At 56.9% G+C, this 24,256-nt stretch overlaps 3 protein-coding genes across 6 annotated transcripts in view; 2 read left to right on the top strand and 1 right to left on the bottom strand.

Moving 5' to 3' along the window:
- Positions 1 to 18: 18 nt before the first annotated feature.
- On the top strand, positions 19 to 4,166 carry NAT9 (N-acetyltransferase 9 (putative)). 4 transcript variants are annotated; one of them, XM_027052395.2, is made up of 7 exons: positions 19 to 163; positions 767 to 852; positions 1,770 to 1,879; positions 2,404 to 2,547; positions 3,144 to 3,203; positions 3,436 to 3,530; positions 3,636 to 4,166. In XM_027052395.2, the coding sequence occupies exons 2-7, from the start codon at positions 776 to 778 to the stop codon at positions 3,768 to 3,770; spliced, it is 621 nt and encodes a 206-aa protein (XP_026908196.1). In that variant the 5' UTR covers positions 19 to 163; positions 767 to 775; the 3' UTR covers positions 3,771 to 4,166. The 4 variants fall into 4 exon arrangements, with proteins under 4 accessions (XP_026908196.1, XP_026908197.1, XP_026908194.1 ...); XM_027052396.2 differs by having other exon boundaries at positions 24 to 134; XM_027052393.2 differs by having other exon boundaries at positions 42 to 163; positions 3,439 to 3,530.
- Positions 4,167 to 5,949: 1,783 nt separating this feature from the next.
- NHERF1 (NHERF family PDZ scaffold protein 1) lies at positions 5,950 to 23,715 on the bottom strand. The gene is made up of 6 exons (XM_027052389.2): positions 23,014 to 23,715; positions 11,725 to 11,886; positions 10,694 to 10,847; positions 8,373 to 8,413; positions 7,130 to 7,219; positions 5,950 to 6,883 (listed from the first exon to the last, which is right to left on the bottom strand). Exons 1-6 carry the CDS (start codon positions 23,473 to 23,475, stop codon positions 6,692 to 6,694), a joined length of 1,101 nt encoding a protein of 366 aa, XP_026908190.1. The 5' UTR covers positions 23,476 to 23,715; the 3' UTR covers positions 5,950 to 6,691.
- CD300LF (CD300 molecule like family member f) overlaps positions 21,724 to 24,256 on the top strand; it is a 37,244-nt gene continuing 34,711 nt past the window's right edge. The window contains exon 1 of the mRNA XM_053212493.1: positions 21,724 to 22,096. Coding sequence (XP_053068468.1) covers positions 21,862 to 22,096 — 235 coding nt within the window. The 5' untranslated portion in view covers positions 21,724 to 21,861. The remainder of the gene's footprint in view (positions 22,097 to 24,256) is intronic.

Genomic DNA, 24,256 nt, shown 5'->3' with positions numbered 1-24,256 from the left:
CCGGGATTGGGCCGGGGCGGCTGCCGTCTGCGTGGCGGAAACCGGGGAGGGGCGCTCCCACGCGCGTGCGGGCTGGGAGGCCGCGGGCCGGTGGGGAAGCTGGGCTTGTCTCAGGAGGCGGATCGCCCCCTCGGGTGGGGACGCTTTCTTCGGCGGGGAGTGGGTGTGTGTTGAGCCGTTCTGGGACCCTGGTGTTGGGGGGTGGGGGTGGGGAAGGAAGGGATCGAGGAGAGTAGCCCACAGGTCCACACTAAGGAGAGGGGAGTGAGAATTTAAGTCTGCCTCACCCTAAAGGAGCCTAATTAGGCCTGGCTTGGTGGGTAGGGAGGAGAGAGGGCCCGAGTCAGGTGGGGGGGGGGGGTGGTCGCTGGGAGAAGGGGTTGGAAATAGGCTTAAAGCGGGGCTGAAAGTTGATCGTGGGACCGAGTGTCAGGACTGGGGCGCGTGATGGGAGCTTTGGGGTTAAGTGTCGGTACTTGAGCTCCGGGCTTCCACGTTCGGCGAGGTGGGACACGCAGACATGGCAGCTCAGGCTTAACCCCCTGAGATGCGATTCAAGAATTGTTTAATTATCTTTAACCAGCCCGCTTCCCCTTCTCTCAAGGGGTCTAGAGTCGTGTTCTCTGAAGTGTTTGGAAGGAAAGAAGGACCAAGGTTCTTCTGACAGCTTAGCCCCCGGGAGACATTCAGTGAACTGAAGGCTCAGGGCTCCCACGCTAAGTGGGAGGAAACAAGGTCCTGAAGTGCTTGCCCTCCCCACCTGCAGGCCGCTACCATGAGATTAAATGAGAACATCTTGCTGCTGGGAAAGAAGGTGGTGCTGGTACCCTACACCTCAGAGCACGTGCCTAGGTAAGGGTCCACCTAACATGGGGTGCAAGCCAGTTCTCCAAGGTGCAGCCAGGAGGGCCTCCCTTCCTTAGCCCCAACCTCAGAGGCTATTTCCTCTAAGAAGGAGAAGCATCATCGCTTGGAGCAGTAATGACAGAAAAAAGTGGATGCTGAAGCAGGGGAGGACGACTTCCCTTCAAGTTACTCATCCCCCGCTTTTCCCTTTCATCCTCCCAGCTTCCTTTTTGGACTTTCAGCGAGGAATTATTTAAAGTGAATGTGTGTAAGAAAAGAAGGAACTGCCCAATTGTAAATGAGTGACGTTCTTCTGGCGTCAGTGAATATGCTCCGTTCTTGAAGACTTAATGTCAGCTTGTCATAAAACTGAGCTGATGGGTTGTTCTGATGTCTACTGTTTTTAAGAGGCCAGAACTGAGTGGCAGGGTCAGTGTGTGTGTGTGTGTGTGGGGGGGGGGTGGTAATTGGCAATTGACAGATGTAGACTGGGATGGTGCGGATGTGGGGGTGTATTCTCTATTTGCAGTTTTTCTTTTTGGGGGTTCCTGTGCTCGGCCTTTGTGGAGATCTGTCCAGCCTTCCTTGCTGAGGTCAGCCTGCTATACACTTCCACTCAGGAATTTGAGGAATGTTTTGAGTTCAGACTGCTCCCCCGCACTGACCCCTGAGACCGGATGGGAAGCTGGACAGACAGAACTGATCCCTCCTGCTGCTCTCTTGTAGGACCAGCGCGCTTCTGGGTCTTGTGCTGGTGGCTCTCTGTCTTAGGAACTACTGTGACCCTTTCCTTGGGTCTTTTATGAGCCCTGTGTTCGCCTTGTGGGCCTCTCTTTTCTACCAATTTCCTCATCTCATAAAATGTCAGGCCCGTGCTTCTGAATCAGTCCTGCATGCCGAAGGTCATCCCCCTGTCCCTGCAGGTACCACGAGTGGATGAAATCAGAGGAGCTGCAGCGTTTGACAGCCTCTGAGCCCCTGACCCTGGAGCAAGAGTATTCGATGCAGCAGAGCTGGCGGGAAGATGCAGACAGTGAGAAGCAGAAGCCCTGTGCTGGCTCCAGAGGCAGTCTCCTGGTTCCCTCTCTCCCTTTCTCATTCCCAGCTGTAGCCCTTCCAGGGCCACAGAAACTTTGTGAAAAGCCCTTCATGAAAAACCCGGAAAGTGCCTGAAACCGTCATACTCTTATGCCCACTGAAGCCAGTCCCCGTGGCTGACGCTTCTGTCTTCTTCCCCACTCACTGCATCAGGCCTGGGAGAGAGAGTAAAGCATTTGGGGCTCTGGCTGTAAATTGAGGCCCTGCCCCTCACATCTCTTGCACAAACCCAGTTGTGGTTACTGCTCCCTGAGAATACAGCTGCTGTTCAGGGGAGACTGTCTTTTCCCGCGTGAGGCAAATTTAGGGCTTTGTAATCCGCTAAAGGGAGCTCTGGGCCCCTTTTTCTCCCGGCGGACAGAGGCGATGTTCTGCAGCTCTCTGGTTTGGGTGGGAAGACTGTCCTTACTCCCCTGCTTTGGGGAGTGGAGGCGATAACCCTGTCGCCTCCCTCCTCAGAGTGCACATTCATTGTGCTGGATGCGGAGAAGTGGCAGGCCCAGCCACGCACCACTGAAGAGAGCTGCATGGCGGGAGATGTGAACCTCTTCCTCACAGATCCAGGGGACCCCTCCTTGGGGGAGATTGAGGTCATGATTGCAGGTTTGTTCCACCTGGCCCTGCCTTCCCTCCCTTCTGGCCCTCGATCTGCTGAACCCTAAGCCAGCTGGGGCTGCAGAGGGTCCTCAGCTCAATGGAAGGTTCCACGTTAGTAAGCCCAGCACCTAGTGGCTCACCCGTGGAGGTTTCCTTTATTCCCTTGTTATGCTTAGATGCGAATTTAACCTTTGGTTTGGGGGTCTTCCAACTTCATCATGCCCCATCCTTGCTGGGGGGCGGGGGGGGACTGGGCACTGGGGACCCTCCCAAAATAAATGAGCATATCTGGAGCATCTTCCCATGCTGTGGGAGGAGCCCCTCTAGTTTGTGTCCTTCTTGGTCCACAGCCTTTCCCCAAAACTGTCCTCCTGAGGCAGCACACTGAGGTTAAAGGGTCAGCTTTGGGGTCAGGTTGCTGGGGGTCTCTAAGCTGTGAGCGCTTGTGCAGGTCATTTTAATTTCTGTGTCTGTATTATTATCTGCACAATGGTAATAATAGTACTGTGTAGGGCTGCGAGGGATGAGATGAGGTTTTAGCTGTCCAGGACCTGCGGTGGAGCCTGGCACACAGCATCAGTGACTATTATTGTTTTTCTTAGAGCCCAGCTGCAGGGGCAAAGGCTTTGGCACCGAGGCTGTTCTCATGATGATGTCTTATGGTAAGGAAGTCTGAGCAGACAGTGGGAGAAGTGGCCAGGCCCAGGTGAGGGTGAGGGTGAGGGCACATGAGGGCATGTTGGGAGTGGGCCTTCTCCAGGCCTGAGGGTGGGGGGGGGGGGGGCAGGTGACAGGTGCCTCCAAGGCAAAATGGGACAGGAAGGACAGGAGGTGTGTGTGGGAGGGGGGGCTTCACCCTGTGGCTTGTCCCTCTCTTTTGATCTTCTCTGGGAGGAGTGTCCAAGCTAGGTCTGACCAAGTTTGAGGCTAAAATTGGGCAAGGAAATGAACCAAGTATCCGGATGTTCCGGAAGCTTCACTTTGAGCAGGTAAGGATGTCACTGGTGGGAGGGTGAGGCCTGGGCGGTGAGCCCCAGTGGTGCTAGAGCTCATAGCTGTAACTTAGCTGGCTCTGCTCTCTCTGGTTCACATAGGTGGCTGTGAGTAGCATCTTTCAAGAGGTGACACTCAGACTGACAGTGACTGAACATGAGCGGCAGTGGCTTCTGGAGCAGACCAGCCATGTGCAAGAGAAGTGCTATAGAGATGGGCTGTCAGAGTCCCGTTGACCACTGACCTTGCGGGCAGCCACCCTCTGTGAATGGGGGTGGTGGGACCACGCAGTCCAAAGGAGGTGAACCTTTGAGGCCTTTGGGGCAGAGTGCTTCTACCTCCATCTAGCCTGGGAGCCTCCTTTTGGGGCCCTTCAGATTCTGGGCTGGACTTACCTTGGCCTCCCTCAGGCTGGCAGTGTGGATGAACTGCTCCAGGGCTGGCCAGGAGAAACCTGGAGTGGGCTCTCGGACCTGGAGTGGACAGCACGAATCCACCGGAGGCAGGGTGGAGGTGGGAACAGAGGTGAATGGGGGCCTGGTGAATGGCCAGGACGCCCCCTTTCCCTTGGAAGGGCAGAGGCGGTGCCTGGAGTGGAGGCCCTGACCTGGAGTAAAGCGTACTGCACGGCACTTTCCCCTGCTTTCTCCTTGGGCCTCAGTGGTGAGCCACCAGAAGGTCCAGCCTGCAGCGTCTAGTCCAGCGTGGTAGGATCAGGGCAGGAGGAGCTCAGTCTGCTTTTGTCCTGCAGAAGTAGGCTAAGTGTGACCCCAAGAAGTTTGGAAGTGAACGAGCTAGGCCCTGAAAAACAGGAGGCTTGGAAAGTGAGCATGTGTCCTTTGTCCTTGCTGCTTCTCTTTGGACCCAGGAGTGAGTTTTGGATGCAGCTGCTTGTGGCTGAAGCACCGCTCTGTTGAAGCCTGGAGCCTCTGCTCAGTTGCAAGGGCTGCAGGAGGAAGCAGAAGCCACTCAGCGGTACCTTCCTGAAGGTACCTGTGATCTCTTACTCTCCACCCCTCGCTTCTCTGCCTCCGGGAGCAGCTGCACCTGACAGAGCCACAAGGAGGCGCCAGAGGCACAGGTTCGGGACCGCCAGGCTGCCTGGTGCTTTAACAGGCAGAGAGCGAGGGGGTGGGGGCTGGGGGAACGCCCCTGGATTCCTAACTGTCCAGTCATGATCTGCGGTGGTTATCAAGGCCAGACACGTTTCAAAACAGTCACGGAAGAGACCCTCAAGGGTACCTAGGGTATTCCCAAGGGGAGGAAACCTGCAGGTGAATTGCAGTGATTTGGTCAAGGTGTCAGAGCATTTGATGGCAGAGCCAGAACTACTGCTGAGGCCCTCAGTTCCCAGTCCCCTTGATCCTGGTGAATCCCACTAGAATCTGACTGCATTTGGAAGCCCCCTTTGTACTGTGTCCAGCCCCTCAGTGGTAGGGAAGGGGTAGGAGTTCTGGCCTTCAGCTTAGTCAGAGGCCCCCAGGGCTTCCCTACTCAACAGGTGAGGTAGGGAGGGGTCCCTCCACTGCCCTGTGGGGCAGTCTTCAGGCCTTGCTTACGTGAAGGGACCTCGACATGGGCCAAAGGATAATGGCAAGGTTAGGAGGGGGCGGGCCAGACCCCAGGCCGTTGTTGGTGCCGTGAAAAGGTTTGGAATGGTTGCTCTTACCACTGGTGGGACTCTAAGCCCTAACTAGAGACCAAGATGTCCAGATAGTGACTCATTCTTAACTCCCTTTGATTAGCTGTCTCTTGCAGCATCAACTTCTCTTCCTTCTCTGCAAGCACCAACCCAGGAGCCTCTGGGCCTGGCAGTGTCAGCCCTTGCGGGCCACTTTGGCAGGCTTCTGGGATGTGGCCTCAGGTGCCACGGGTGTAAGAGCCCTGGATCTTTTTGAGGAGGAGCAGGGCATTTTGCCCTTGGAAAGTCCCTTCCACCCCACCTGACACAGGGCATGTCCTGGGACTCAGTGGGCTGGGTTTGTTTTCCCCTAGTCCTGGAGAGCTGCCCTCCAATCCTGTCCACGGCCAGATAAGATAGAAAATCTGGTGCCAGCTCAGCCCACTCCAGGGGATCCTGCACCCCACTGGCTGAGTGGAAAGATCAAAGCCAAGTCTTCTATTCCAAATGCAGCTCCATTTGGGATTCACAGTTTCAGCGCTCTTGAATTAAAACTGCATAAAGCCTTCTGGTTATGTGGATCTTACCTCCCACTTCCTACAACTGTTTCTCTGGGGCAGGACTTGTGCAAAGCTCAGGCAGCTGCAGGGCCCAAGGCCCTCTGATTTATAGCTGCCCACATTCTGTTCCCTGGCCTGGAGTCAGAGAGCCCTGGACTGTCTTCCCGTCCAGCTGTACCCTACCCCGTCAGCCAGAGGCTACCCAGGGCTCTAAAAGAAGACACAGAGGCCAAGGCGGTTTGGAAGCCAGTTGAATTTCTGATGGGAGTTTCCTTACAGTGGGGTGGCTGGGCAGGAGGTGGCCAGACCCTCCCCATGTTGCCCGGGGCTCCCGGTGGTGGTGGTGGGGGGGGGGGGAGTGTAGTAGGAGCAAAAACAAAGTTTAAGGCTAAGGTTGCTGCTATATCCTGGATGCAACAACCTGGAAAATCATGTTAATCAAGGAAACAAAAATCCCTCTAAACTCTGTCTGTGGTACTGCACTCAAAAAAAAAAAAAAAAAAAATCAAATGAACAAAAGTAAATGCCCCAGCCACAGCTCTGAGAACGACGGGCCCCTGTCCATTCCACAGCGTTGCTGTAATCAGCAGTCCTTGATTAACCTTTGACTCATCACTTGGGGTCGTGAAAGAACAGGACCTCTTGCCTGTCCCCAGGTCCTTGCTTGGTATGGGTTTCACTGAGGTCCCAGGGGTGTGGTGAGGGTGCCCCTGGTAGGCCGAAGCACGCAGGAGACGTGGGCCAGAGTCTGCTTGCTGACTGGGGCAGGTTGGAAACATTGACCTTCCCCTAGGTAAGGGAAGAGCACGGTTCTCTAGAAAAATCAGATTCACCGATAGAGGAGGGACGCTGGTGCTGATTTGTGTGTAGATTAGGGAGGGGAGTGAGTGGGGAGGAGGGAGAGGGAGCTGGCTCGGGTGGGGCAGGGGGGCTGGCCCAGTCGCACCAGCTTTCCCTGGTGCCCGCAGGAGGACACTCAGAAGTTGCTGAAGAGTTCGTTTTTCTTGCTCCAGTCCATCTGCGGAGCCCGCTTGTTGCTGCGTTTCTGGTGAGCCCTCTCTTTGGCCACGGCCAGGGAGATGTTGAAGTCCAGGATGGGGTCAGAGGAGGAAGAGGTAGACGAGGGTGCTGTGGAGTCCTGTTTCCTGGGGCTGTCTTGGGAATTCAGCTGCAAAGAGGAGGAGGCGGTGGCAGAGGGCCGGGAGTCAGTGCCTGGCGAGGCGTCCCGGTCCTCAGCCTCGGCAAGGTGGCCGGCTCCCTTGGGGCAGTGCCCAGGGAAGCCAGGTCACAAGAACAGAACGTGGCATAGCATGTGACCTCCAAGGCAGGCTGGCGTGCCAGGAACGAGCATGGCCTGGGAATGGGCTTCTCGTAACTCAGTGCCACCCTCTGCCCGCCCACCCAGGCAGCCTACCTCCTCACTGGTGTCACTGGAGGTGGATCTTGCCAGGGCTGATCTGGGGCTCTCAGATGCTACCTCAGCCAGGACTTCACGGCTGTTCTCCTGAAACAGAGAGGAGGGGTGTGGGTTGGCAAGGGATGGGGTGGGGGAGTCCTGAATAAGAGAGGAGCCCCCAGGGGAGACCGGTGCCCAGTCAGAGAAGCTCCCCTCAAACCTTTAACACCCACCCCAAAGCCCCACTGCCTGAGCCTGGCGGGGCCCCTCGGGGATTGACAGTTTTACATTCCTCTAAGGATCAGAGGGCAGCCTGGTTCCACCACCCAGGTGGGAGTGACCGTTGTGGGATTAGCGGAACTGCTCACACAGAACCCCCTCCCCAGCCCTCCCGAAGGAGCCTTCAGGGTTGACTAGCCTTTGGGGCCAATGACCATGGAGGGGCTTCATGGAGGGTAAGGCACAGAGAGCCTCCGCTTGGCACCGGGAACATGTGTGATACTCCCTGAATTCCTTCTGGCCTACCTGTTTACTTGGACTTGACCCTAGGAATCTTGAAACCTTTACCCCAAAGTAACCAAGAAGGGCTTTGAAGGAATAAGGCTGATGAGAGTTCTAGGCCCACCAATGGGGTGACACAAAGTGCAGGTGGGCCCTGGGGGGGAGCCCTTGGGGAGGGGAGACCTTTCAGTAGACCCCGCAGAGAGCTCCAGCTCTGTGGTCTGACTCTGAGTCAGCCTGTCTCGGAGTGAAGGTCTTGGCCAAGGCTCCGACTTGGTGCTCAGCCTCTGCCTGGGTTCCTCTGCGGCCTCAGCTGGCACCAGGCCCCACCATCTCTTCCCCAGCCTCCACTGCCTTCTCTTCCCTTCCGCCCAGGGAGGAGGGGAGGAGGGGCTTTGTTCTTCCAACCCAGACTGGAAGCAGCAGGGCCCAGGCAGCGTGCGTCCAGACACTGAAGCTCTGTTCTTGGGGGGAAGAAAGGCCTCTTCTGTACGGTGGGGAGTTGGAGGCGGGGTTTGTCACCAGGATGGCGGGCTGCAGAGGGGCCCGGCCAGGCCTCTCTCTCTCCTGACTGCCCTGGCGCTAGGCAGGGGTTGAGGGGTGCACCGGCAGTTCTATAGCTTGGAGCTCAGAAGGGAGCAGCTTGGAAACGGGGGTTTCAACCTGAGCCACACAGCTGTCCCTGTCCCAACCATGCCACCTTCCACCCTTCTGCAGCCCCGCATGAGAGCCAGAGAAGTGTTAGAGGGCCTGCCTTTACCTTCCGGATCTCCCCATTGGTAAAGGGCTCGGGCAGGGGACCTACGGGAAGGAAAAAACAGCAGAGGTGAGTCCAGAAGCTCTGGGGAATGCGGACAGAGTGGTGCCTGGAGAGGAGGGAGAGCTTTGGGGTTTAGGCCATAATTAGACCTTGTTCCCTACGTCAGTGTTTAAGTATCTTGACTGCAACCTTCTACAAGTATGTCTGACTTTCTGGTGACCCAGCACACACACAGAGACTACACATGTGTAACAGAAGTTTCACGAAACAACATTTCCCCTTCTGCTTCGTCAATGCTCTCCAATGTTTTTGATTCAGTTTCGTTCAAAGAAGTATGCTGGTCTCTGCTAAGTTGATCTCATGAACCACTGATGGGTAATGAGCTATTTGGAAAACCAATGTTCTAGATGGGGATAAAATTCCAGGCTGGCTGCCTAAGACCTGGGAAGCAGATCCCTGGGCCTTGGCACTAGGGCCTGATTCAGTGGGTCTGGAATGGGCCTAGGAATCGACATTTTTCAAATGGCTCCTAGGTAGTGATGCTGTCACCAGAATTGGAACTACACCCCAGGTTATGGTTAGTACCTGCCTTGGCTGAAAGAGAAACTAATCCCACCTTGTGCTTGCCAATGTGAGGGCAAGGGGATGAGGGGGCTCAGGGCAGTATCCTGAGTGTGCCCTCCCCCTGCCATGGGAAAACTGGTGGTGGCAGGAGGGGTCAGAAGGAGAGACACCAGCCTGGGGTCCCCGTTCCACCTCTGGGGACTGGTCAGCCTGGGTGGATTTCTTCTGAACTCTTCGTTTAACGTCATCGTGCATCTTTCCTGCTGGCCTGGACGGCAGGCACACCCGATTCTCATCATTTCCTCCTTGTTGCTACCCACAGCCTTCCCGCGATGGCCAAGCAGGGGATTGCTGGGACCCGGAGACACTCACTCTCCCACTCCCCCCATGCTGGCCCCTTCCCCACGAGGGCCAGGCTGTCTCATGTGGTCAGGAGGCAGCTGCTGAGAGGGGGGCATTCTTCTTGCAGACAGTTACACCCAGCTGGGAGGAGGAGGGCGGCCTGGAGACCGCAGGAGAGACACCTGGGGAGGAGACCTGCCCCCAGGCCTCTCCCAGTGCAGCTTCTCTGGCTCGAGGCTGCGCTCACAGTAGTTCTCAGGGCCCATCCCACCCAGCCAGAGAGATAAGAAGAAGGAATGTCGGAGGGCTGATTTCTTAGGAGTAGGTGGGGGAAGGATGCCAGAGGCGGCAGGGTAAGGTATTGGAGGAGCCTCGTGGAATCCAGATTCCAGCTGTCTTCCCCAAACCGTGTTGCCAAGAGGAAGGCTGGGTCTTCTTGGGGCCTCAGTTTGCCCTCACTGAAGAAAGGAACTACCTGGGCTATCTGGTTTCTATGAACATGGGAAACAAGGGTGAGGCAGTGCCTGACCGCCCGTGCCTAGAGTCTGCGGGGGACTTCCACCTGACCCATCCCTGCTTCCAGGACCGCCCCCCCACCCCCACCCCAGGACCCACCTGGCCCCTCCACCTAGGGATAGGGGTCTGTGGCAGGACCTTTGAGTAGATCACCCTCCTACAAATAAAATCCTGACACCCTGAGGGAAGCCCCACCCGCTGCAAAGTCCAAAGAGGTCCCACCTACCCTACACCCCCCTCCCCAACTCCCCCAGGAGCCATTTTCCCAGGGAGAAAGTCCAGACCAGGGAGTGAGGGTTGCTTAACTCCTCACTGCCCTCGGGTGGCAGGGTTGCCCGGTTTGGCTTGGACTTGGGCAGGGGGAGGTGCCAGGCTTGGCAGTGTAATATGGGGGATGGGGAGGGCAGGGGCCCAGGGACCAAGGAAGGACCCACTGCTCTCTAGAGCCAGTGAGCCTGGGTTTCCAAGACAACCTGAGAGAAGGGAGGGGAGGCACTGGGCCCCTGTCACTGGACTCTGATCTGACCAAGCGGAGCTGGAGTTAACCCTTCCCTTGCGGCAGCACTGCCTGGAGAACCTGCGAGGGGTGCGGGGATGGGGGGCTGAGGCTTCCCTCTGGTGCTGCTGCTTTGGCCTGGGAATGAGTGCCTCTGTCCCGTCTCGCCATCCCTCATGCCGGCCTCACCCTGTCATATGCCATCCTCAGAAAGCCACTGCCATCCCCGCTTCCTCTCCTGACACCAGGCTCCCTTCCCAATCTCCACCTTTGGCCCCCCCCCGAAGGAGAGGGAGGGAGCTGAGGCAGGAAGCTGCCCACCCCTCCCCTGGGACACAGTAAAATCTAGAGCACTGGCCAACATCCTTGATTTGGGGGCCTCCGGCTGCCCCACCCAGCTCACCGTTCAGATGCTCCTGAGACGGGGTCACTTTGCATTTCTTGAAGAACTCATCGGTTTCCTTGTCTACCACCAGCAGCTTGGTCTCGTCCCCACCAGCCTTGATGGCAGATACCACATCTGCGTGCTGCTTGCCCTCCATACAGACCCCGTTCACCTGTGGGTGGGGACACGGGTTAGCGGCACAGTTTCGGAGGGGTAGGTGGAGGGAGGTACAAATGGTCCTCTTTGTCCTCGGCCAGGTGGCAGTCTGGGGACACTGAGGCCCCCCCCTGCCCAGTTGCCTGTGGAGTCTTAAAGTAAGCCAAGTGGTCCTCCCACCTGACAGTCAAATGAGGAGGCAGGACACATGAGAAAAGCCAAAGAAAATATGGAGAAAAGACTAAACAAACACAGCTGGGACAGGAAAGATAGGGGAGGCCTGGGTTGGGCCCTAGCGTTTCTATGTACTTGTGTCCGACTTCCCTCTCTGGGCCATGGTTTGCTCACGTGTAAAATGAGAAGTCTTGGGAGAGCTGATCTTCCAGCTCTAAGGTTCTAAGACTGAGATTCTGGGGCCTGCCCGAGGCACAAGGTTCACATTTCCTTTCCTCCTGAGCACTGCACAAGAGTGTTTGACTGCACCTGCTGGCACGGAGGCCTCCAGCAGTGGGAAACTCTGTAGGTGGCCACATACATCCACTGGGATGGATGGGTGGGTGAATCTTGAGCCTGTCTCTTGGTAAAGAGCCCAGAGGAGGTGGGGGCAGGAAAGAAGTCCGTCCATCATCCACCACCACCACCCACCCATCCATCCATCCATCCTCCCTCCCTCCCCTCCTGCCGACCCACTTACCACTCTTCTCCTCTCTCTGGCTTCCTGCCTGCCTCCCTCCCTCCCTCCCTCCCTCCATCCCTCCATCTACCTGGCATCTGTGGGCTACCTGGGCCCCATGGACTAACCAAGGAGCAGACAGGGTGATGGCTCCCCCAGGAATTGCTTATCTGTGGGGATGCAGTCAGGAAGGGCCTGGGAAGAGCGTGAGAATCACTACCTCCACGATGCGGTCCTGAGCCCGGAGCCCCGAGGCCTCGGCAGGTGAGTCTGGGTCCACTGCCCGGATGAACTGGCCTGGCTTGGACTTATCGCTGTGCAAGTTGAAGCCGTAGCCATTGGCACCCTTCTTCATGGTGCAGAGCCGAGGCCGAAGCTCATGCTGTGGGGATAAAGGAGGGTCTATGACCATTCTCCATCACTGGAGGTCCCGCTCTCCCTGCCCTGTGCCTGATAGCCAACCCCCCCCCCCCCATCAAAGAAACACTGGGGAATAACGCAAGTTTGCTGAGCTCCCACAGAACAATTCGACAATTTGAGAATGCTGGGCTGGGCCCCAGAAGACCTGTGCGGAGATTTGGCATTGTAGCAAACGGCTCAGGTGCCTGTCCAAGCCAGCCGCCTTTTCTATTAAATGGGAGGCAGGACCACATTAGCTCAAGTCCCTCCCCTTGTGACATTCTAAGGTAAATAGTGTTATTCTGATTGCTACTTTCTCCCTCCCCTCTAAAAGTTCAGCCTGGCTAGGTGACTGGGGATCCCTGGCCCTTTTGTACCCAGATCTCTGCAGCGGGGGAGGCAGGGCAGGTGTTTACTGAAAGCTGGTCAGCATGTTTATAGTAAAGCTTTTCCCCATCAAGCCAAATGGCCCAGCCGAAAGGAAGGAAGCAGGCAGCCAGATGACCACAGACTGGGGAGAAGCACAGCCAGAGGTCCTGGACAGGACAGGGACCCCCCATCAGCAGAACCAAGGCTGAGGGCAAAGGCAGCCATAGAACCCCAAAGAACCTGTTGGTCCCCAAGGAGCCTGAACGGGGAAGGGGCCATGAAATCAGGGCTGGGCTGAAGGGAGCCCTGTGTGGCTGCAGCCCAGAGTGGGGACCTACTGAAAGGGCTCAGGCAGGTTTCTCTCAAGCACTCAGACACTCTGCTGAAAATGTTTTTCACCATCCTTGGTCCAACTTAAGCAGCTTAGCTCAGAAGCTGCAGGCCTAGAGACACATTTACATGATGGAGGGAATCTGGGTGTGCAAGGCCCAAGCAACTGAAACCCTGACCAGAACCCTGAGCCTGAGGCCTGGCTTGGGGGACCCTCTCCCCCGCCTCCCAGGCCTGGCTGGGCAGGGCTGCAGCAGCCAGTCTACTAGCTCTTGGTGATCCCCCCCACAGGCCACCAGGCAATGAGCAATGGCGGGAGTCGAGACCCTGACTGGCCCAGGGGCCAGCTTCCCCACTTAGTAGTTATGTGACCTGGGGCAAGTTATTTCCTTCTTAGCGCCTTAGGTTCCTCATTTATAGGCCATTCTTCTTGCCACCTGCCTCCCAGGGTCCCAGGGTTGCTCTGAGGCCAAGTGAGATAATTAGCATAGGTAGAAACACTTTACAACTCCCAAATCCCTGTGCACTCGGACTCGTAGACTTTCTCAGCGTTGGGGACACTAATGAATAATCCCCTGAAGCAGAGAAGAGAGATTCTGGGGGTGAGGGTGGGGGCCAGTTTGCTCTGAAACGCCAGTCCCAAGCTGGGAGTAGAGCTGGCAAGGGAGGGCAGGGAAGGAGAGGAGGGCTTACAGGCCTCCTGCCCGAACTTGCCAGCCCCAGGAGGCAGCTACCATCTGGGGCTCCCCACCCCTCCACTCTCAGGGGGGTGGCTGAAGGGTGACTTTGCCTTCCTTCAACTGCCCAGGCAGGTCTTTCCCTGTGTTTCAGGATGTTGGTGGGGGCTGTGGAGAGGAAGTTAGGAGGGAGAGGTGATGGTTGGACCCTAATCTGGGCCAGAGGCCCTGGGCCCTTCTCTTCCAGCAGGCTCTGCTCAACCCAGAACAATAGCAAAGACAAAGATGTGAGCGTAAAAAGTGTGTGTGTGGCCGGGGGCACGGAGGCACCCTCTCCCCAGGGGCCGTGAAGCATTCCCTTCTCCCAAGCTCTCCAGGTCCCCTGGGCTCCTCACTGCAGGGCACAGTCCCAAGAGGCCCCCTGCCACCACCTGCCTCATTCATCTCTCCCCTCCGCCCAACCCCCACAGCCCTCCCAGTCCCCAGGGGATCTTGTTCCGGAGTTAGTGAGGCTCTTCTCCCCTCCAGCTAATCCCTCCACAAAGCTGACAGCCCAGCCCTCCCCCAGGCCGAGGTGAGCAGGAACAGGTCTGACCAGTGCCACCAGGCAGGCTCGGCTTTCCACAGCCAGGCTGAGCTCACGATCACCCTGAGAAAGTAGGGAGGAGAATCAAGACCGGGCGGGGGGGGGGGGGGGGGGGGGGGGAATGGAACAGGGCAGCCCTGACATCCTTGCTCCTCCCCACCTCACTCCAAAGAGCCTTCCCTAGCAACCTGGCTGGGGCTGGTCACCCCCATTTTTAAGACGGAGAAACCGAGACTCCACATGTTAAGCCCACTGCCTGATGTCATAGGGCTTTACGGTGCAAGAGCCAGAGCTCCAATCAGGTCTCTGACTTGGACCCCGAGTTCCTTAAACCATTTGTGGGCTGGTCCTGAAGGACCCAAGTCCAGACTGGGAGGAGGCCCAGTTGGAGCCCGGGCCTCTGCAGGAGTCAGTCGTAAACACGGGTTGCCCTCCCGTGGTGCGCCCTCCCACCGTGGCTGCAGTCTCTGCAGGGAGGCAGCTGGTAGCTGATGAAACCACAGCCTTCCTTCCGGGTGCTCAAGGTCTTAAGGCTTCTTGCGGCCAGAGCTCCAGCCAGAGCTGGGGGAGCCTGGTGGCTCCGGGAGTGCTCCTGGCCAGCAGGGCGATTAATCGGCCTGGGTCTCTGTGCTAGAGGCTTCCCTTCCTGATCCCTCTGCGTATCTCCCTGGACGCCGTGTCTGGTGATCTGTCATTAAAGCCGGAGGGCCTGCTTTGAACCCCACTCCCCTCTGTCAAGTACCAAGCTATTAGGATTAGAGGAAATGGGGCTCAGTTACCCCATTGCTCCCTTTCCCCTGCACTGGGACCTGCTCCACTGCCCTCTGGGGGTAGCTGAGCAGGGAGAAGCACCAGGTGGTTTTCTGAAGCGCTCAGACACCTTTAACGGCCCCAACTAGCTCCCTCCTTCCCAAGTCCCCTTCCCACAGGAGGGGTGGAGGCTTCCAATTCCTCCAGAGAGACCAGCCTGATTCTGTCCACCCCTCCCCCAGCTGTCTCCAGGAGGTGTCACTGCCAGCTGCTGAGTCAGCCCATCAAAGGAGCCCATCCCAGCCAGGGTGGAGGCTGGTGCTGGCATGAGGAGTCCCCGGGGGCAGCCTCCCTGGGAATCTGGCGGGGAGGGCTGGCCCAGCACCCCCAGACCTGAAGTAGGACCTGGGTTCTGCTTCTGGGGAAAAGGGTAGATGGAAAGTCCAGGCCATCCTGGTCCTGGTGCGTGGCGGGCAACTTCCCGTGGGGAACATGGCCTCAAGAGGGTTCAGAGTACCAGGTGGGGCTCCCAGTAACGATGACAGCTCAGAAGCAAAAATCAGAATCTGCTCAGCGAGGAGCCTGGCGGAGACCAGGAAGCAAGAGGAAGGAACAAGAGGCAACGGTGGCCAAAGAGCAGTGCAAATGGGCTGGCGCGGGGCGGGGGGGTGCTGGGGGGCTGGATGGGTCTGAATCTCACTTCCAAGCAACACCAGACAAGCTTGCCAGAAAAGACCCCATCAGGAGAAGTGCCTCCAGACTCTTCTCCTGGAGTCTTCTCCCACCCTCAGGTTGTGAGGCTGTCCCAAATCCTGTCACAGGCCCCTGTGGCCATCCTCTCCATTCTCTCTTCTCTCCCAGGGAGCCCAGCCCAGCCCCGAGTGGCCGCCCAGTCACCTCCACCCACGCAGCCCAGGGAGCGGACTGTGGGCACGTTATTCAATAGGTGCCACCAGCAGCCACCTGGAAAGCTGAGGAAAGTCGATACCCTAATCCCAGTGCCCGTCTCTGGGGAGCAGGCCCAGGGCCGCTCCCTGTTGCTCCTAAGGGGAGGGCTGCTGGGGGCCGACGCCCCAATGAGCCCAGCCCCTCCCTGATCGGTGTCATGGTGATGGCCCTATAGAAAATAGCCAGGTTGCTTCCAGAAGGCCAGCCAGCTGTGGGTCCCAGAAGGAATGGGTTGAAAGAGCAGGAAGACCACCGGGGTGGCTAAGGGAACAACAGAGGTGACCCTCACCTCCCAAGCCTGCCCTTCCCCCAACCCAACCCAGCCAAGGGCTCTTGTTTTTGCAGATAAGATTGATGCTTGCTGCCCCACACAGGGAGATCAGCCCCAACAATGGGGTGGGTGAGGGGAGGGGGGAAGGTGGGGAAGGAGTCCTGGCTGTTCTGGTGGGGGTGGGACACAGGGTATGCTGGGCATTAAGGCACCGTGACTGCTCTGGGAGGCAGCTCAGTTGTTCCATGGGACTCTGGACACACAAGCTTGGGCCTGGTACCAGCTCTTCAAGGAAGCCATGATGGATGGCGAGAGCTGGCCTGGCCTGAGGGTGACATATGACTGGGCAGCAAGGGGGCACTGTCCTTAGGGCAGGTTGGGAAGTGACCAGGAGCTCAGACCAGAGCCCTAGGTTTAAAGGTATCCTCTCCTCACCCAGGGTACAGAGGGCTTGGCTGCCACTGCCCGCTGCCCCATGGTCCTGATATGGCTTCAGTTCACCCTAGAGGACCTTTCCCGCCCAGGTCTGTACGGACTGAGGGATGTCGGACACCTCCATTGGCAAAAAAGGAGCTACTCTAGCCCCTGGTCCTGTCCTTCCTGTTTCCCAGTGGGAAGGCCCCTCTTGGGAGCCCAACTGGGGTGGGATCCTGGAGAGAAACATATGCTCAAGCGGGGGCTGCTTCGCCAACACAACACGCAGGGGCCCTGAGCCAGCTTCTCCCTCTGGTTCTTTTCTCCTGGTGCCGGCCAGAGACCCACCCAAAGGAGTTTGGCTCAGGTCTCCCCAGGGCTGGGCAAGCCTGGGACGGAGCAGGCTGGTACGTGGGCTGCTTGCTGCCTGGCTGGACACCATCCAGGCTGGCCGCCCCATGCCTGCCTGCCCCGCGGGCACTGCATTCTCGTCCCTTCTCATCCCTCACCCTCCTCCCAGAAGCCACTGGATTTAACTCCTGCAGGCTGTCCCAAGACCGACGAAGACCCTCAGGGAGCCTGTATACTTGGGGCCCTATTGAAATAAATATCAGCCACCGTTTCATGAGCACTTACTATGTGCTAAGGACTGCACTAGGATTTTACGTGCACTTTCTCATTCAAACCCAATTATAGTCCTGCGAGGAAGGTATCACTGCCCTCGTTTCCCAGAGAAGGAAACTCAGGTCCAAAGAAATCACATAAATGGCTTGAGTACCCAGCTGAGGGGAGAAGGCAGGCTCGGAACTCAGATGTGGGGCAGCACTGCCCGACAGAAACAGGATGTCAGGCTGGCAGGTAATTTAAAATTACACTAAAGTAAAAACAAACAAGAGAAATGAACTTTAAGTATCTTATTTAACACGATATACCACCCCAAACTGTTATCATTTCAACATGTAATCCACTTAAAAATATTTAACAGCATTACTGTTACTTCCTTTTGTTTGTACTACGTCTTCCAAATCAGGTGTGCATTTCACACTTCTAGCACATCTGAAGTGCTAAGAGCCACATGCGGCAGGTGGCGGCCACAATGGCCCGCTGATATTTCTAAAGGCCTCACTCTCAACCATTACGCTGTCAGCCCCAAACGCTTTTCTAAATCAGCCCCCATGTTTGAATCGGGCACCATGACCTTATAAAGCACCCTTATACCGGACGACAACAACGAGCCAGTGGCACTTGAATCCCATTTTTAGGAAACCCGTGCCACCTGCCCTTTCCTAGGGCACAGGAAACTAAACATTGCCCAGAGGGCTATGTGGTGAGTTGTTCTGTTCCAGGGGAGAAGGAAGGCCAAGGCCAACAGTCAAGGATGGCCTTCAGAAGGGGCCCTTTGTGCTACAGGGAAGCCCCAAAGCCAGCAAAGGTGGATTCTTAGGACCCAGGGGGTTGGGAGTGGGGTAGAGACTTGGTGGCCAGACTCCTAGCCCCAGCCCATTGCAGAAGAAGGGTGAGGCCACTTCTGGGCGGAGGCCTTCCATCAGGGCTGACACATTTTCCTAATGGTGCTGAAGGCTATCCCTTAGGGACAGAAGCTACCTGGACCCTTCCTTGCAAGGAGCTGATGCAAGCAAGCCTGAATTTATGCCATGGCGATGGCTCTTATGTGGCCCAGAATGTGACGGGCAGAGACACCCAGCAGGACACTCAGGCCCTCAACGTCAACCCAACTGTATGGCCAAATGGATGTGCAGGCAATGGAGCCAGAGAGAGGTGGGTTCCAAGATACACCCCAGCTATGTGGTAAAGGCTCATTAGCTGAGAGCCCTGGAGCCAGCCAGCTAAACTGGCCAAGCTTCAGTTTCCACATGTAGACCGTTGGGGTCTAATTCCGGCCTCGCGGGGTGGTCGTGTAGATTAAAGGACGTGAGGCATGTTTAATGCACAGCACTTTGCTAGACACAATACCTACCGCTTATTGAACACTTACTATCAACTCACAAAATGCAGAAAATAATACCCAATTTGCAGGGTTGTCAGGGGAATCCATGAAATTAGCATTGGCATCTTTATGGCACGAGGCTGGACACTAGAAATTTTGAGTCTCCTTCCCCGGCAGGGCTACTCAGAGCAGCAAGATGAACACCTAATATCTAATATCGGGATGGAGAACCCTGGCTTCTCTCTGTAAAAGGCTTGCAGCACCAATGAAACCCTGGCTACGCCCCTTCCTCCCCTAACTCCTAAGTGCTCCCCCACTTCCCCAGGGCCCCATGGGGTGGGAAGTGTGGAGAGGAAGAGAAGGGCCCCTATCTAGACATACAGAGAAGAGCACCCCATTCTCTCTCTCCAGAATTTAACTTTACAGGAACCTGGTAAGAACCAGGAGAGAAAGAGACCCCAAATATGTGGCTTAAGAGCAGGTACCAACACACAAACTATCACACATACCCATCTATTTAAAATCCAGACACCCTGCAGTTCAAACCCTGTTCTGCCCTCCCAAACTCTAACTTGGTCGGTGTGAAATGGCCTGCCTGTCCTGGGAAAGAAGTTGGTAGGCTTCCAGGTAATTGTGCCCACGTACCCACCTTGCTGCCTGGGGGGTGCCTGCACTCTTTTCTTTCTCTTCTCTTTTCTGTTTTCTTTTCCTTTCCTTTCTTTCCTTTTTTTCATTTTCTTTTCTTTTCTTTCTTTCCCTCTCTCTTTCTCTTTCTTTTTTTAATTTAAGTTTTATTTATTTTTTAAGTAGGCTCCACGCCCAACATGGGGATCAGACTCACGATCCTGGGACCAAGAGTCACATGCTCCAACTGCCCTGGCCTGCACCGTTTCTGCCTCTGGGATCAGGGTCAGGTCTGGCAGGAAACCACCCCAAGCTGGGCACTGACACACTGAGACACACACATACATCCCTCTTATGTCATCAAGTCTCCCCCAAACCCTGCAAGGTGGGGTATTGGTGTTCCCATTTCACAGAAGTAGAAGCTGAAGGTTGCAGGCCACAGTGGAAAATTAGGGTGCCAGAGCCAGCTAACACAGAAGCCCAGAATTTTAGCCTTCTAGTCTTAAAATGGAAGCTTCCAACAGGCAAGAGAAAAGAGTGGGTAGGTACTGCCTGGAATTCTGATCTCTGGGTGTGCCCGAGGCGCAAATGGGCCCAGGTATGCTGGACTGACATGAATTAGGATAAAGGTCCCTGGTGGTTATCATGCATTCATTCGTTCAAAAATTATTTGAGCCCCTCCCTCCTCTGTGCCAGGTACAGCGCTGGGGATATAAACACAAAGAAGACACAGTTGTTGCCCTCTTCACCACTGCAGCAGAGGTCACGATCATGAACAGATGATTCAAATATTGCGTGTTCAGAGCAATAAAAGATGCGGGACAGGGAGGAGGAGGTGAGCAAAGAAAAGGCTCATTCTGGGGGTGCCCCGGGGGTTCAGTCGGTTAAGCCTCCCACTCTGGATTTCGGCTCAGATCATGATCTCACGGTTCATGGGTTCGAGTCCCACATCAGGCTCTGCAATGCGGAACCTGCTTGGGATTCTTTCTCTTCCCCTCTCTCTACCCTTCCTGGGTTCAATCTCATGCTCTTAAAATAAATAAACTTTGGGGGGGGTGGGGAAAGCTCATTCTGTCTGCAGGGTCAAGGAAAGGCTCCACAAGGCTGTGAGTGGTTTTCGGAGAGTGTGCCTTGTGGAGAAGGGGACTGACAAGTCCCCAGGCTGAAGGGTAGCATCGGGATGTACTGGGTTGCTGTATTGGGATGGGCTGTGGAACCCCCTTTGATTATTTGAGAACAGTGGCCTCTCACTGAACACTCACTGAGCACCAGGCTGGGACACAGATGCACTTGCCCAGGCAGAGGCCGATCCAGGGCTGGCTGCCCCATGGGTGGGCATGCAACAATCACTGTGAAATACTTCTCAACTCAAATACCAACATCGACGTTCGCTGAGCACTTACTTAGTGCCAGGCACAGAACGGCTGCTTTTCAGACCGCCCCATGTGATCCCAACCCCAGGTGCAAGCTGTTAGGCTCCCACCTTACACAAGAGGAAACAGAGGCCTAGAAAGGTTAAGATACGTGGCTCGGGGTGGCCCAGCTAGTACAGCTGAGCTGGCTCAGGCCAGGCCAGGCACCACTGTGACTGTGGGAGCTGTGGGCAGGGGCGTTGCTGCGCCTCTCTCCGAGGGGGTGGGGAGAGTCACCGACAAAGCAGGTGGGCAGAGCTCCAAGTCCCCTCCACCTGCTCCTCCAACAGCACTACAGGCACCCCCACACCATCTGCCCTGTATGATTCTTGACCCAGTCTGGTCTTTCCAGTGAGATGTCACCTGCCACCCACTCTTCGTGCAGCACTGTCCCACATAACACCTTTTTCACTTGTGAGAGCCAATGAGGATACCCTAATAGCCCCCACTTTGCAAACATATTCAGGCTAAAACTAACTTAGTAAAACTCAAATTCTTTATAGGAGACGCCTTTTAGGGAAAAAAATAACTCATATTATGTTTATTAACTTTTTTTTTTTCTTTTTTGCAATGACAAGGGTGGGTCACCTGCGTGGCCACCATACCAGAGTTCATGGGAATTTCCTACCAGAGGCACTGGCTATGCAGGAAGATGAAAGGGTCCTCGCACAAATGCCTGGGCAGAAAGAAAGGTGCTCAATTCAGCATCCACTTGGGGCTTGAGTGCTTCCCATTATTTGTAAAATTCTAGAGAAGGCGGGTGTCACCGTGTTACAACGCACCCCACTTTACAGATGGGAGAACCAAGGCTCAGATAAGTTATGTGACTTGACTGTTGACCTGAAACCCCAAGAGACCTGGTGATGGTGTCCCCAGGACTGCCTGGAGGGGATTCTACTCCCTTCTGGGCTAACAAAGCAGGAACAAATGCAGTTGTCACATGACCATCGGGGGGGATCGGATTCTGTGGTCACCTAGAAAGCAGGAAGTGAAGCTCCCCTGCTTTTTCAGCAGGCATGGTGGGAGCGAATGTGCTAGGTCAAGCCTCCATGTTCCTGGCATCATCCACCTCCCCACCCAGGCCCTCCTGCACCCAGCAGCAAAAAAAAAAAAAAAAAAAAAAAAAAAAAAAGAAAGAAAGAAAAACTGAAAGGGCAATGGGAGGAGCTGAACATAACAGTATCTTGGTGGGGGATGGGGGCGGGGAGTTGGTTACTTGTGCCAGTGCCAAAGTCCAGAAAAAAGGGGGGGGGGGGTTGGGAGAACGGCAAATCGATGCACTCAGCACAAAGTTCAAACTGGATTTCTGCCTGGGACCAGAGGTCAGGGGTTCCGACTCCGCGGTGTCAACCCCTGCCAGGGATGCTCCCACCCCTCCCCCACCCTTGCCAACGCCAGCTTGGCAGTGGCAGGAAGTGGGAGCCTGGCGGCCTTGGTATTCCCAGCACCCAGCTCTGGCTGGACGGGGCTCCTGGTGACCTCACTTCCACGAAACCAGCTGGTCCTCTCTGGCTCCACCTTCTACCTTAAGGCTGAACAGTGCCCTTTCTCTGTCCAGGGAAGCTTCTGCTGGCACCATGGATACTCCTGCCACAGGCTGCCACCAGGTGGAGAGCTGGTGCAAGCCAAATGGGCCCTGAGAGGCCTAGCTCCCCACAATCTGCACCCCAAGGCGTCCCCCTTCACTCCCTGGGGACAGGAGGCTCTCATCACCACTCCTGGTTTGCTACTGACCCTCCTGCAGCTGGTCCACACTGGGATCGTTTGGGGAAACACCAAACTTGGGCAAAAAGTAACCAGCCTGCTTCGTGTCCCAGGACTGGAGTGACACAAGATGATGACAGGGCAAGACCACCTGCCCCTGGTGAGTGCTGCTGGCCTCAGGACACCGGACCACTCTCCCCGCCCTCCCCCCAGCCCGTTCCCTTCTTCCAAAGTCCTCCCCTCCCATTCCCAGATACAAGCTGGCGCTTACTCCTCACATTCCTGAGACTCATAAATCCTCCTGGGTGGCAGAGCCACCACCACCTCCGAGACGCCTCTGCACCTCCTCCCCGCACCCCACCCCCACACTTCGCCCTGAGATGGCGGGGCTTCGTCTCCTCTTAAAAGTCACACTGTACTTCAGGAGGATGAAGTCCAGCCAGGCTGAGGTTAATGATACACACACCAGCCGGCGGGGCGGAGGGGGGGGGTGGTCGGGGGGGGGGGAGGTGCGGGGAGAAGCCTGTGGGCGACCCCTCCCCTCCTTGTGCTGGGGCTCGGCACAGTAAAGGGGCGGTTATTCCTCTTGCTTTTTGAAATCGGGGAGGCGGTCGCTTCACCCCAGCTTCAGCTACCACCCTCAGGGGCCGTGGAGGAAGCTGGCACCTCTGGTGCGGCTGGGAGTCGGGTGGCCGACGTGGGGCGGGATTGGGGGATTCCGAAGAACGGGAACAGATACCACCAACAGAACCAAGGAAGGGGGACTGGGCTCCCCTGAGCCACCCTCCTTCACCCCCACTCCCAAAGGCCAAGGGACAAGAAGTGCAGGTGGCAAGGCGCTCAGGATCCCAGCCCAGTCTGGGGAGGGAGGGGCGTGGGGGTGGCGGGACGCAGCCCCAATTCAGCAACTGCCAGTTTGACCTGTCGGCGGGAGGGCGGAAGCAGCCTCCCGTTCGAGGATCTAGTTTCAGAAAGACAAGGCAGGCGCCGGGATGGGCGTGCGAGGGGCGCCTGGGTCTCTCCCGATCCCCACTCCCACCCCTTTCCAGTCGCGGCTGGGTCCCGGCCCACACTTACCCGCTCCGGACAGCTCTTCTCCACCTCGCGCGGTTCTGGCGCGGCAGCCTGCGGCTCATTTTCGCTACCAGCCCCCTGCGCCTCGGTGGCGGCCGGCGGCTCGGCCTGCCCGGGCCCGTCTTGGGCTCGCAGCAGCTCCTCCCGGACCTGGACACCCAGCTTCTGCAGTCGCTCGTCCGTCTCGGGGTCGACCACCAGCAGGCGCACTGCGTTGAGCGCGGCGCGGATGCGGCTCACCACCTGCTGGTGGGTCTCTTTCTCTACGTTCTCGCCGTTCACTTCCACCAGCCGGTCTCCGGCCAGCAGCCCCGACTTCTCGGCTGGCGAACCGGGCTCCACCAGCCGGATGAACTGGCCCACCTTGCCCTTCTCCCCGTGCAGGTGGAAGCCGTAGCCGTTCGGACCCTTCTCCAGGCAGCAGAGCCGGGGCAGGGGCGCCCCGGCCGCCGCGTCCGCGCTCATCTCGCCCGGCTCAGTGGTGCGACGTGGGGTCCTGTTGGGGGCTGGGGGCGGGACGGTCCAGCCCTTCTCTCCTCCCTGTGGACCGGCAGGCAGGAGGGAGCGCAGGAGGGAATCCCCGCGCCTTCAGACTGGCTGAACAAGCAGGTGTGCGGCGAGCTGTGGCCCCGAACTGCTAAAAGTTGGAGCAGGAGCGCGTGGACCAATCCCCACCCCGCGCGGCGTCTGAGCGATGCCGAATCTGCTCCAGCCCCTTATTCCGGGGGCGGGGTCGCGCCGAGGGTGTGGACACCAGGGCCCAATCAGAAGCCACGAACAGGGGCGCTCGGGCCGGGTGAACAACTCTGACCAATGGGAACGCTCAGGGGCGGGGCCCAGTGCTCTGCGCGGCGCCCCGCGGCGCAAGAAGAAAGAAGGCTCAGGAAGTGGAAGTGTTTGTTACCAAGTGGCCAGAGTTGAGGCGGGGGGCGGGGCGAGTTCCTGGTACTGGGCGGAGGGACCCCTAGGCTCAGTTCTGGTTTTCCTACATTTGGCGGGGATTGTGGAGAGCCAACCTTTGGGTAAAGGGCTCTAACGTTTTAACAGCCTTTAGCTACAACCTTGTGTGCACTCCAATGAGGGGTGGGGAGCGACTGTTGCCGGGGAAACCGCTCCAGCTCCGGGGCTGCAGGGTCGCAAAAGTCTTATGAACAAGACGAGGTGCACCTCTGACCCAACAAAGTTGTTTGAATAACGACATTTTCCCGTCGTGGAGTCACTTTGCGTTGTCCAAGGACACGCTTAC

This window comes from Acinonyx jubatus, chromosome E1 (assembly GCF_027475565.1).
Source record: "Acinonyx jubatus isolate Ajub_Pintada_27869175 chromosome E1, VMU_Ajub_asm_v1.0, whole genome shotgun sequence".
NCBI lineage: Eukaryota > Metazoa > Chordata > Mammalia > Carnivora > Felidae > Acinonyx > Acinonyx jubatus.
Note: the sequence above shows the minus strand (reverse complement) of the source record. Positions and strands in the feature narration are given on the sequence as shown.